This window comes from Pyrus communis, chromosome 8 (assembly GCF_041283825.1).
Source record: "Pyrus communis isolate YQ-2024b chromosome 8, ASM4128382v1, whole genome shotgun sequence".
Lineage (NCBI taxonomy): Eukaryota > Viridiplantae > Streptophyta > Magnoliopsida > Rosales > Rosaceae > Pyrus > Pyrus communis.
The window spans coordinates 22306096-22320464 of record NC_142572.1 but is presented as its reverse complement, the minus strand read 5'-3'; the positions used below and the strand labels follow the sequence as shown (position 1 = coordinate 22320464).

The 14369-nt window shown below is 39.8% G+C and overlaps 1 protein-coding gene across 1 annotated transcript; it reads left to right on the top strand.

Annotated features, from left to right (window-relative positions):
* Window positions 1-695: 695 nt before the first annotated feature.
* LOC148695369 (uncharacterized) lies at window positions 696-3582 on the top strand. Its single transcript, XM_088698909.1, has one exon. It carries the CDS (start codon window positions 1202-1204, stop codon window positions 2330-2332), a length of 1131 nt encoding a protein of 376 aa, XP_088555035.1. The 5' UTR covers window positions 696-1201; the 3' UTR covers window positions 2333-3582.
* Window positions 3583-14369: the final 10787 nt, after the last annotated feature.

The following is a 14369-nucleotide window of genomic DNA, read 5'->3' as shown; positions in this document are numbered from 1 at the left end:
CATATAGCATCGCGAAATACAGAATCTCGGAAAAGCAAAACGATTTAAGATGAATGCTAGTAAGAATTTTTCACATCCTGCTCACATCTTTTCTTTGATTAGCAAATCCTTTCCTATGCGCGTCTTCTTTCTTTCGGGTGTGGTTTGTCAAACTGAATCTCCCTTGTATCACGTCTTATTTCATCCAAGGCTCGAATTTCAGAAATAATCTGTCTCCAATGTTGCACGTAAACAGAAGCTTCAGTTTTGTGGTCGAAATGCTTTACGTTGTAAACTTACACCCAACAAATGGCAGTGTTGAAACCAGAAAACCACTCTGGTCACTGTAACACAGAGCTGGAAGCCATAACATCCTCAACTCATCAGGGCCTACTCTTCAAAAAATAGGTCGTCTGCATCAGCGTCAAAACTACTTCTCGGACTCCTCCTGGACCTGACCATCTGCAAAGTGAACATGTCCAAATGACATCGTTAAATCAGCTCAATTGACCATATGCAGAATCCACTAAATTAATGCAAAAGCATCTCTCGAGTTTCTGACCAGCAAGAGTGATTTCCAAGTTTGCTTGAGCATCTGTCTTGGAGTTTCGTTCCCTTGAAGGTACACACGAACATGTCAGAATATTATAAGCAGCCTTCGTGAGGCGGTATAATACAAACCCACAGAAAGCAATACAGCACAAAAGATAAATAGACTCGACTTTGCTCACCCTCAAGGCATGGCTGATCTTGAAGGAGAGCAATTTATCCTTCAGTTTCTTCACCTCTTCATACAAATCCGACATGTTCTGGTTTTTCACCTTCCATAAACCCTGAACCTGTCCAGTTATCTTTCTCTATTAACACAGAACAAGGAGTAAAAGGAAAAGGAAAACCGCAAAACTGCTAAAGTATCAAACAACCAAAGACTGTTAAAGGAAAGAAAATCCCATGATCTGATTGTGAGCTATTCTAGCATTTGGTGATTGGTCAACTCTTGGGCTAGAGCAATTGTAGGATGTAAATACAATTAGTTTGATTGTAGACTCTGTTTACCTAATATAGCTTATAGCTTCTGTATAAATTGATCTCTATGTATCTCAATATTGATATCAATGAAATATACAATTCCACATTTTCTCTTGGTATCAGAGCACCGATCTTGGTGACTCTATTACGCTTCCGCCACAATTAGCTTTCCTCAAACACCATAGCCACCACAATGGCAGAACCAACCAAACCTGAAATCAAATCAGCCGAGAATTCCATGGAGTTCTCAGACCCGTATACCTTACACCACTTGGATCATCCGGGACTGATCCTAGTTTCCAAAACACTTGACGGAAACAATTACGGACAATGGAGCCGTGCTATGCGCATGGGTCTTAGCGCAAAGAACAAGATCAGATTTATCGATGGAACCATTAAGGCTCCAGCACCCTCAGACGTGAAACATGCAGCCTGGAAGAGATCTAACGACATGGTCACACTGTGGATTGTAAACTCAGTCCACTCAGACATAGCAGGCAGCATTATGTACACTGAAACCGCAGTTGCAGTATGGAACGATCTGAAGGACAGATTCTCACAAAGCAGCGACTCAAGAATCTATCAAATTCGACAAGAAATTGTCGAGAACCGCCAAGGGCAGCTCACTGTTTCTGCCTATTACACCAAGATGAAAGCATTATGGGACGAGTTAGCGTCCTACCATGACCCATTCACCTGCATTTGTGAAGGTTTGAAAGGGCTTGCTGAGCGAGAAGAGAAGGAAAGAGTTATGCAATTCCTAATGGGTTTGAACGACTCTTACTCAGTCGTACGAGGCTCGATTTTGATGATGAGTCCACTTCCGGATACACGCCGAGTTCATGGCCTAATTCTCCAACACGAACGACAAATGGATGTGGCAAGCCGTCGTGAATTGGGGACGAGTTCTTATGCAATGCAAGTTCAACGCCCTCCAGCGTCGTCATCATCTAATGACAGGTTTCCTAGCCCTTATGCAGGTTCATTCTCACGCAAATCACTTAAGTGCACTTACTGTGATGGAGATGGGCACTTGGTGGACAGATGCTATTACATCATTGGGTTTCCAGTGGGCCACAAGTGGCATGGCAAAAATGTGAAGCCTAAGAACAGGAAAGCAGCAGTCCATAATGCCGAGATCACCAAGCCTGCTGCACCAACCACTTCCAATGGTCCAACTTTCACTACCGAGGAATATAATCAGATAATTTCCATGCTCCGCAATGGTAATGGTCAACCACTCGCAAATGCGAAAGGTATTTTCTCACCCACATGCAATATAGCACAAAAGGATGCACACTCAAACTTTATATTGGATTGTTGATAGCGGAGCTACCGAACATATATCTCATTCACCACCAACTCACAACATCATTGCTACTCAGCATGACTTTGTTGGTTTACCAAATGGGGGGCAAGCGGAAATACAAAATATTGGCTCAATAAAATTGTCGCATGACTTATCCCTTGACAAAGTTCTTTATGTGCCAAAGTTCCGCGTCAATTTGTTGTCTGTTAGTAAGTTGACAAGAGCTTTGCGGTGTATAGTGACATTTTATCCCGATTTTTGTGTTGTGCAGGACATGGATATGAAGAGGATGATTGGCCTGGGCAAGCATTTTGATGGGCTATACTACCTTACACCAAGTCAAAATCCTCACCTCGCCAACCATATTACCCACACCACAAGTCTTTGGCATCGGCGCCTCGAGCATCCCTCATCCGCACCCTTACTCTCGCTAGCTAAGAATAATACTGAAATAATGTTTGATTCCAAACACCTTTGTGAAGTTTGTCCTTTAGCCAAACAAACTCGATTACCTTTTTCTACTAGTACTATTAAATCTACTGCACCGTTTGATTTAATTCATTGCGAGACCTCACAAAATTCAAACACATTCCGGGGCACGCTATTTCCTTACTATTGTGGATGATTTCACTCGTTTCACGTGGGTACATCTTATGAATTTTAAGTCCGACACACAAATGTTATTGAAATCATTTTTTTCTTGGGTGAAGACTCAGTTTCACATCAACATTAAGGCTCTTCGTGCCGATAATGGTGGTGAATTCCTTTCCATGCGTTCTTACCTAGACTCTTGTGGCACTATTTTACAACATTCTTGTCCTTACACACCACAACAAAACGGGGTAGTCGAACGTAAACATAGGCATCTTTTAAATGTAGGTCGTGCTCTCCGTTTTCAGGCCAACTTACCTTTAAAATTTTGGGGGGAAAGTATTCAAACCGCTTTTTATCTCATAAATCGCCTACCTACACCCTTGCTCTCTGTTAAGTCTCCCCACGAGATTTTACATGGCAAACCACCCACTTATGAGCACTTGCGAGTTTTTGGATGCCTTTGTTACGCCACCAACCTCACACCCACCCACAAATTCGACATTCGTGCTAGACGTTGTGTTTTCATTGGATATCCTCTTCACCACAAGGGTTACACAGTATATGATCTAGCCACCCAGAAATTTTTCGTGTCCCGCGACGTTACATTCCATGAACACATTTTCCCTTATACCACTTCACCACCCACGGACCAAAATGACTTTCCCATCTTACCAATCCTTCATTCACCACATTACCCAAATGAACCCATCCTTCCCAATGCACATGACTCCCACGGCCCACATGTCACCAATGGCCCATCTGACCCACATGCAAACCGTGGCCCATCTGACACCACAAATCCCACCCCTTTAACATCTGACACCACAAATCCCACCCCTTTACCTGCTACCCCCACTACCCCGATTCCCATTACCCTTAGCCTTCCAGAAAATCCTGATCCCTTATCTGTTCCTGCTGTCGCCGACCTACCTCCTGACACTGTGCCCACACCGACGCATCCTCCACCCCCTCTCCGTCACTCTAATCGCTCCACGCACCCACCCGCTCATTTCAAAGACTATGTGGCTCATCATTCAGTCTTGCTCACGCCCCCGGCTTCCTCTCGCTCCATGTCCAGCACTCGGTATCCTTTACATCAGTACGTCTCTTATTCATGTTTATCTCCTGGATATTGACAATTTGTTTCTCATATTTCCCATCTAGTGGAGCCAAATACTTATGAACAGGCATGTAAAGATCCTCAGTGGGTTGCGGCAATGCAAGCTGAAATTATTGCTCTCGAGAACAACAAAACTTGGAGTTTTGTCCCTCTTTCGCCTGGACAACATCCCATTAGCTGCAAATGGGTTTTCAAACTCAAGTACCACTCCGATGGCACCTTGGAGCGTTACAAAGCCCGGCTCGTCGCCAAGGGCTTCACCCAACGCAAAGGCATCGACTACAAAGAGACTTTCGCACCGGTCGCTAAACTTATCACTGTGCGCTGCTTATTAACTGTGGTTGCTGTTCGACATTGGCCTTTACATCAAATGGACGTCCAAAACGCCTTCTTACATGGCGAACTTCAGGAGGAGGTATATATGCTGCCACCTCTGGGTTTTAGTCGACAGGGGGAGAATGTCGTGTGTCGACTCCACAAATCCTTATATGGTCTCAAACAGGCATCGAGAAGTTGGTTTCGTGAATTCTCCACAGCTATATGTGACATTGGTTTTTGTCAATCTAAGGCAGATTACTCTTTGTTCACTCAAGTCAAGGGCAATTCTCTCACTATTGTGCTGTTATATGTTGATGATATGGTCATTACAGGAAACAATGAGGCTGAAATCAACAACCTGAAGGCATTTCTCAGCAGTCGATTTCGAATTAAGGATCTCGGATCCTTGAAATATTTTCTTGGAGTTGAGGTTGCGCGTTCGAAAGCCGGAGTCACGATTTGCCAAAGAAAATACACACTAGACATATTGGAGGAGGCTGGATTGCTTGGTGCTAAGCCTGCGAAGGTACCCATGGAACCTGAGTTGGTGTTAACACCCACAGGTAGTGCTTCACTTCATGAACCTGCTCGATATAGACGCTTGGTTGGAAAATTAATTTATCTAACAATCACAAGGCCAGAAATTGCATATACCGTCAACACCTTGAGCCAGTTTATGCAAGATACTCAACGACACCACCTTGATGCAGCATATCGACTTCTTCGATATCTCAAAGATGCTCCTGGACAAGGTTTGATGTTTTCTTCACAAAGCAACTTACAATTAACTGGTTATTGTGACGCAGATTAGGCTCGTTGTCCCACTACGCGTCGATCAGTGACCGGTTATTGTATCTTTCTTGGTACATCACTAGTGTCCTGGAAGAGTAAGAAGCAAGTCACGGTGGCTCGTTCATCCGCAGAAGCAGAGTATCGATCGATGGCTACAGCCACTTGTGAATTAAAGCTGGTTGCGGTATTTATTGGAGGATTTACATGTTAAGCATCCCCAACCAGCAAAGTTATTTTGTGACAATCAAGCAGCCTTATACATCGCTGCAAATCCTGTGTATCACGAGCGTACAAAGCACATTGAGATCGATTGTCACACTGTCCGTGAACGAATTCAAAAAGGAGAAATCAAGACTGCCTATGTTCGAACAGGGGAACAAGTCGCTGACTTGTTTACTAAACCCCTACGCGGGCTTGTTTTCCATTCGCATCTAGGCAAGTTGGGTGTCATCGACATCCACACTCCAACTTGAGGGGGAGTGTTAAAGGAAAGAAAATCCCATGATCTGATTGTGAGCTATTCTAGCATTTGGTGATTGGTCAACTCTTGGGCTAGAGCAATTGTAGGATGTAAATACAATTAGTTTGATTGTAGACTCTGTTTACCTAATATAGCTTATAGCTTCTGTATAAATTGATCTCTATGTATCTCAATATTGATATCAATGAAATATACAATTCCACATTTTCTCTAAGACAACGTAAACCAACTTAAGCAGAAGAATGTAATCACAGTACTAACCAGCCTGCATACACACGAGTTTGGAGTCGCCTTGGACAGAAATCCTTGTAAAACCTTTTTTATGAGCACAATTTAACCCTAAAATAACAGCTTGGTACTCAGCAACATTGTTGGTTACAACACCCAGACCTTAACGTATTTCACCGATCTACATGAGGAAAAGCATGGTTAGAGTCTTCGAAAGACGAGTAACTATAAGAAAAGACCACCCAGACGTAAAATGTATACCAAGCGTCCATCGTCTGCTCTCAACACAGCTCCAGCACCAGCTATTCCAGGGTTTCCGTTTAATGTACCATCAAAATGAAGAATACAGGAACCCTGCATATTTAACCTGTCCCTGTAGTATCTTTGGTAAGTAAATACGTTGACATTGTCGAATTCACATTTATTTGGTGGTGGTTTTTAGTTTCTACCCGGTGTTGATTTTGTGCATGCTGTGCTGAGAAACAAGTTAAATCAATTGACTTAAAAACATTGAATTAAGAAAGAAAAAATTATACATCAACGTTTCAAAATTTCGAAATATGCATTTACTGTCACGTAATATGAAATATGACTTTTGTTATAAAATTGTTATCGATATTTCAAAAATGTGGTTTTGCAAGTGTTGATAACAATTGCCTAGAATACTAAAGTTTCAACGCTAAGCATTTGGAATTAGCTTAAGTGATGAGGAAAGGTGGCGATATATGATGTAGAGCAGCTAGTGACTCAAATCATGGAGCGGTCAAACAAGCATAAGCTCCGTACAAATAGGTTCTTAGAAATATGAAGACGCCATGTCTAATTGCTTGCCCTTTCATGCGTTATTTTGTAGAAATAGTTAAATATGATACATGAGGTAACTTTTGAAAATGCTTTATAACTTTGTGTTTTATTCTCCGAAAATACATGAGATAACTTTCCCACCATTGCACTGCGCCTATGAAAAACAGTTTCCTGTATTTGCGTTCAGCTTTTCTCTATTTACAATTTTCAGCAAGGATTGTCGTTTGTATCTGAACTTTCCAATGAAAATGCTTCGTGTTTCGTATGAGGCTAGCTTTTGCCGCAAAGAACAGTTAATAATAATACACTACTATAAGTAAATCTCGAAACGAAGCCAAAATAAATTTTTTTTAAATTTTTAGCATAAGATACACACAATATAATGTAACACGCATGCTTCATGCATATAAACCAACCTCATTCAAGCAATCCAAAGTAACATTCATGTCTTAAAAACTGAAAAATGAACTACTACAAGGAAACACAATTGTTGATACGTGAGACTTTATTCTCCAAAACGCCCACTCACGAGTGGCACCACACGATGTCTCGTATGGGAAACCAATTCCCGCATTGGCGACGGTCAAGTATTTGACGTCAAAATGGTATAAAATCATTACAAAATTTTCAATAGATCATCCAACCGTTCAGTGATATCTCTAATATGGTACAAAATCATCATAAATTAATGCGATTTCATAAATTGACCCCGAGTATGAGTTGAAATACACAGGCATAGAAGAATAAGGAATATTTACAATAATAATTATTCAGTAAATGTCATAATGGCATTTGGAGAAGCAAATCAAAACGTACGCATTAATTGCGTAATAGGCTCAATGTTGTATATATAATGTGGTTTTGTATTTTGGAGTTGATCGTGAAAGGCTAAGGTTACATACATACTTTGTTTGTGGAACGATCAAAGATGGCAGTTGGAATGCACAAAATTTTGGTGATTGGAATCGGCATTTTTGTCAGCTGTTTGCTGCTCCAATGCGAACAAGTTGATGCAAAAGAATATGTAGTGGGGGATGAGAAAAGATGGAGCCCTGATGCTAACTTAACCCAGTGGACTGAGGGCAAGAAGTTCAAGGCTGGAGATGTTTTGGGTAAAAGTACTGAAATTTAGTTTTCTTTTCAATTCCTGTTCATGCATCCGATTCCTCAAGTTTATATATTACTATATTTGATTAGCAGCTGGTTTGTTTACTAATTCAATGTATTTTATTTGGAAAACAGTTTTCAAATATAATAAAGATCCCTTTCTCATGGTAGCTGCTGTACGGGACAAGTATTTGTTCGAGAAGTGTGACTTATATGCCGGTGCGATAAACATATACCGTTCGAGAAACGATCATGTGGTATTGGAGAAGGGCACAACCTACTTCGCACCTTATCTGACTCCCTATTGTGAAAATGGAATGAAACTTACAATTGATGTGGAGTAACTATATATTATAATTATAAACATACATGATGTAGTATGTTTATCAAACAGACTCCATTGTTAATTATGTCATACAAGAAAGACATTATATATGATGAAGAAATAATTGGAGCTAGATGTATGGGTTTATGTTCTTGTTCGTTCCCAAAGCCAGTGATTGATCGCTAGCGTCGTCAATATTTAATAAATATGTCAATCATTTCAATCATTTCAACTATTTCAACAATCAAAATTTATTAATTCCACATTCGGCCATTTCCCATGAAAAAAAAAAACACTCAGTTTTTTTATTAAAAAATAAGAAAAAGGAGGGTTTGGGCAGGAGTACAAACTTAAAAATTAAAAATTAAAAACACCAAAATAAATCAAACTCCATTTGAATACTAATTTAAACTTGTAGGTTACCAAATGCTGTATTTCAAGAACAAATTTAGTTTTTCGTTCATTTTCTTGGCAAATCAATCATATGCACCTTACGTAGTCGGGGCTTTCAATTCTTATAAATAGTTGCAGAACCATAATTTTAAGGGTTCTTTAGATATAGATCCTTACAATTCTTATTCTCTAGATAAAAAGTTACTTAATTCTAAACATCCAAATAAAACCTAAATTTGAAAAAGACTGCCAAGTAGAAAAATAATTGACATATTATTGTAAGCCATATAATCCATACTTCACATATATCAGAGAAGAAGAAGACTTAAGAGAGAGAGAGAGAGAGCGAAAGAAATAGATGAATTGGAGGGAAAGTTATATTTCAGTTGTATATGTTTTCTCAACATCACATCTTCTTTATTACAAGGTATTTATACTATCTAATGTAGTTTTCTTACTAAGCTTTCTTCTAACAACCTTATAATTGCAGATCTAATCTGTTGACATTTGGCAACAACTTAGCCATTCACTTAATACTCCTAACATCCCCCCTCAAGCTCAGGAACAGAGAAACTGAGCCGGAGATTGTGACAATGCCGCTGAAACAATGGGGCAGCCAACCCTTTTGTTAAAATATCTGCAAACTGCTCACCAGAAGACACAAAATGAACTTGCAGAAGATGGTTAGCAACCCGTTCCCGCACAAAATGAATGTCAATCTCGATGTGTTTAGTGCGTTGATGCTGAACAGGATTCAAAGTTAAAGCGATAGCAGAAAGATTGTCACAGTACAAAGTGGGCTTAGGAGATATGGGAACCTGCAGAAAATGTAATAACTGTGTAATCCAATCAAGCTCAGCAGCAGTAGAAGATAATGCCCGATACTCAGCTTCTATAGAGGACCTAGACACGGTTTGTTGCTTCTTGGAGGACCAAGAGATCGGATTAGAGCCCAGAAAAACAACCAAACCAGTAGTGGATCTCCTATCATTCGGATCCCCTGCCCAATCTGCATCACTGAAAGCGGTAAGATCCAAATCACCCTTAACATATTGTATACCACAGCCCTGTGTTGCCCGAAGATATCGAAGTATCCTTTTTACTGCCAGAAAATGAGATTCCATGGGAGCCTGCATGAATTGGCTCACTTGATGCACTGCAAAGGCAATATCAGGCCGAGTGAAGGTGAGATACTGAAGAGCACCCACGAGACTTCGATACACAGCTGGATTATTATATGGCTTGCCATCATTCTTCAACAATCTATTGAAAGGTAAACAAGGAGTGGCACACGGCTTGGAAGACAACATATCAGACTTAGTAAGAAGATCTGTGACATACTTATCTTGAGACAAAAATATCCCACCTGGTTGCTGCACAATCTGTATGCCCAGAAAATAATGCAAAGGTCCTAAATCCTTGATATCAAACTCATTTGCCAAAGCATGAATGACCTCATTAATACAGACACTTGCACTGCCTGTGATGATGATATCATCAACATACAATAAAAGGATCACAACAGAACCACCAACAGATTTAACAAAGAGAGAAGAATCAGAATAAGTGGACTGAAACCCCAGTAATGGTAAAAACTTAGTGAATCTGTCATTCCATGCCCTGGGTGCTTGCTTCAGTCCATATAAGGACTTATGAAGCTTACAGACATAATCAACATGTTTAGAATCAAGAAAGCCAGGTGGCTGAGACATATATACCTATTCTTGAAGAATACCATGTAAAAATGCATTTTTCACATCCAATTGTCGTAAGGGCCAGCAATAGTGTGCAGCCAAAGCAATAACTAATCTCACAGTGGTTGGTTTGACTACTGGACTGAATGTCTCCCCATAATCTATGCCTTCTTCTTGATTGAATCCCTTGGCAACTAATCTGGCCTTATATCTCCCTATAGAGCCATCTGCATTTTTCTTGATTTTGAACACCCATTTGCAACCCACTAAGTTTTTGTGAGGAGGAAGGGGAACCAAGGACCAAGTACCTTGAGTATGTAGAGCTGTAAGTTCTTCTTGCATTGCAGCATACCACACAGGAGACTTCAAGGCAGATTTATATGTAGCAGGTTCTACTTTGGTGAGATCAGCCCCTCCATGTTCATGTACCACAGACAAGAAAGCAATTTTCTTAGAAATACCACTCTTGGATCTGGTTTGCATGGGATGCAAATTGAATGTAGGAGCAGGGAGAACGACTTGAAGATGGTCAGTCTGGAATTCAGGAACCACAGGAAGAGAGGATACAGACTGATTTGTAGGGCCAGTAATGGGTGCAGCGTTGTTGAGATCACCATTGAGACTAACTGTTGTAGCAGGAACCGGTGGCATAGACAGACTAGAGACATGTGACAAATTATGTGGAGAGAAAGAGTGACTCCTAGTGTCCATGGAACTGGTGGAAGCAATCGGTGATGAATTAAACAGAATAGGACTAGGAGAGGAAGCAGAAGGGACAACTAGCACATTAGCATTGTTTGGCACCAAGAGTGGATAAGACACATATGAGGGAATGACTGAAGAGGAAACTGGTTTAACAGAAGACAAAAGAGTGGAATACGGAAATTCATATTCATCAAAAATCACATGCCGTGAAATATACACCCTTTTCTTAGAGACCTCAAAACAGATATACCCTTTAAACTTAGAAGTATACCCCAAGAAAATACACTTTGTAGTTCGAGGTTGTAATTTGGTACTGTTATAAGGTCTAAGCAATGGATAACATGAGCAACCAAAGGTTCTAAGATGCTGAATATCTGGAATAGCATGAAAAAGTAGTTCAAAAGGAGATGTATGATTCAATGTAGATGATGGCATCCTATTAATAAGATAAACAGATGTTTGAACTGCATAGGACCAGAATAAAGATGGTAAGGAAGCTGTTTGTAACAGGGTGATAGAAGTCTCAATTATGTGCCTATGTTTGCGCTCGGCTAAGCCATTTTGCTCAGGTGTATGAGGACAAGACATATGATGAAGGATGCCTTTAGTCAAAAGAAAGGCTTGAAATGACTTCTCTATATACTCCCCTCCCCCATCAGTTTGTAATATTTTCACAGAGACATCAAATTGAGTGAAAACATATTGATAAAATGAGACAAAAGTAGTGAAAACATCATTTTTATTGCTAAGGGGAAACATCCAAGTATATCGGGTACACTCATCAATGAAAGTTACATAGTATTTAAACCCTTCAATGGACAAACACGGAGCTGGACCCCACACATCACTATGAACTATCTCAAAAGGTTTTACAGACTTAAACTGAGACACAGGAAAAGAAAGTTTGGTAAACTTTCCTTCTAAACAGGTAGAACACAACATGGGTGTGGAATCAACACTACAAGACACATTGGACTTTCTTAACATCTGAAAAACTATAGGATTAGAGGGGTGACCTAGTCTGTTATGCCATATTCTTGAAGCAACCTGCTGTCCAAGGTAAGCAGCAACATATGCACGTTTGGAAGAAGGAAGAGATGGTGGTGAGATAATAGGATACAACCCATTATTGCACAGTCCTTTGTAGAGTATCCTCCCTGTGGTTTTTTCCTGAATCCAAAAACAAAATGCATCAAATATCAACCAACAATTATTATCCAAGCAGAGGCGATGAACTGACAACAGATTCTGTGTTAATTTGGGGACATATAAAACAAAATTTAAGTTCAGAGAATGTAAGGGAGTTTGAAGAACTGTAGAGCCAATATGAGATATGGCTAAACCTTCACCATTAGCAGCTTGTATAGTTTCATTGGATGGATAAGGAGTGGCAAGAGACAGATTCTGTAACTCGGTGGTCATATGGTTTGTTGCTCCCGAGTCAGTGAGCCATACTTGCTGAGATGGAGCAGAGGGCTGCGAAGAATGAGATGGAGGTCCAGAAGTGGTATGAGTATACATGGCATTCATTTGAGTAGTAGAATTCTTCTGAAAGCAAAAAGCAGCACTGTGATTAAGATTTCCACAGATTTGACACCCGGAATTAACCCCAACATTTCGAAAACGGCAAGTATCAGCAAAGTGATTATTTTTCCCACATAATTGACATCCTTGAGAAACAGGAGCATTTCGAAATCGACAAGTATTTGCAAGATGATTATGTTTGCCACAGATTTGACAAGGCACCAACAAAGGAGACCCAAACTGTTGTGGCGAACCAGATTGGTATGGAGAGTTTCCCAAGAGTCCAGATCCAGAATTGGAAAAGAATGGCTTGTTATGACCAAATCTATTGGTAGAATTAAACCTTTCCCGGCCTTTATTCTTGTTACTAAAACCTCGAGAACCATTAGACTGAAAATTAGAATGAGTAGTCTGAGATGAAAAACCATCAGAGGTCTTTGAAGATTGTTGAGCAGTCAAAGCAGTAAGTATAGGGGCAGAATGCATACTTTCAATCATTACTTCTTCAGCAAGTAATTGAGAACGGAGATCTTTTAAAGAAATAACAGTATCACGACCTCGAATGACCGATCGAATGGTATTGAACTCAGAAGAAAGGCCATTTAAAGTGAGAATGACAATATCATCATCATCAAAATATACCCCAGCAGCGGACAAATAATTCCGAGCTTCCTTAATTCGTTGAAGATACAAAGTGACAGAATCATTACCTTTCTTGATAGTTTGGAGCTCAGACTTCATTTGGAAAATACTAGTCCGAGTAACCGTGGAGAATTGTTCCTTCAATCTGACCCATAATTCCAAAGAACTGGTACTTCCAATCGCACAAGAAATTGCAGGAGGTGAAAGAGTTGCAGAGATGAGTTGCATCAACGCTTTGTCATGCATTTTCCAAATCTTATAGGCATCAGTCTCAACTCGAATAGCAGTAGAATCAGAAACCACTTCAGAATCCCCAGATATCACATCAGAAAATCGAGAAGGACAAGGATGAGACCCATCGACAAACCCCATAATTCCATAACCTTCCAACAAAAGTTGCATCTGAAAATGCCAGGTCAAGTAATTAGTATCATCCAACTTCATCGTTACAGACGCAGAGACAGAAGAGATGAGAGAGGTAATGGGCGATTGCAAGATTTGCAACTGAGAGATGGTCACCATTGTTGAAAAGTTGACAGAGAACAAACGTCGAACACTTGGTGTGCAGAAAGACAACCACAAATGAAGAACCCTAATTTTAGCAGAAAAAGCCCCAAACCAAAAATCAAGAAACAAGGAATACAGAATACCCAAATTTGAACAGAAGCGGAAGCAGATACAGAATACCCAGATCGATGAATCAAAAAACTTTATGCTTTTTCTGGCTCTGATACCATGTAAGCCATATAATCCATACTTCACATATATCAGAGAAGAAGAAGACTTAAGAGAGAGAGAGAGAGAGCGAAAGAAATAGATGAATTGGAGGGAAAGTTATATTTCAGTTGTATATGTTTTCTCAACATCACATCTTCTTTATTACAAGGTATTTATACTATCTAATGTAGCTTTCTTACTAAGCTTTCTTCTAACAACCTTATAACTGCAGATCTAATCTGTTGACATTTGGCAACAACTTAGCCATTCACTTAATACTCCTAACAATTATTACTAACTATTTACAACTTGTGCCACAATATTCAAATCAAATCAATAAATGTTATTACTCACCTTAATTATAATGAACAAATGTTATTACCCACCTTAATTATAATGAATAAATGTTATTACTCACCTTAATTATAATGAACAAATAATTATTGCACAATATTCAAATCAAATCAGTAAATGTTATTACCTCAAGTAGAAGTTTAACGACTGAAGTTGTAAAGATTTTCAATTTCTCAAGTCTAACATATGCAACTGTTGGTTTTGGTTTTGTGAGTAAATGGAAATCAGGTCTTAGAATTTCTCTTTGATTTCGG

Bases quoted from the DNA above. Each gene is read 5' to 3' on its own strand.
- LOC148695369 (XM_088698909.1), top strand. From the start codon at position 1,202: ATGGCAGAACCAACCAAACCTGAAATCAAATCAGCCGAGAATTCCATG.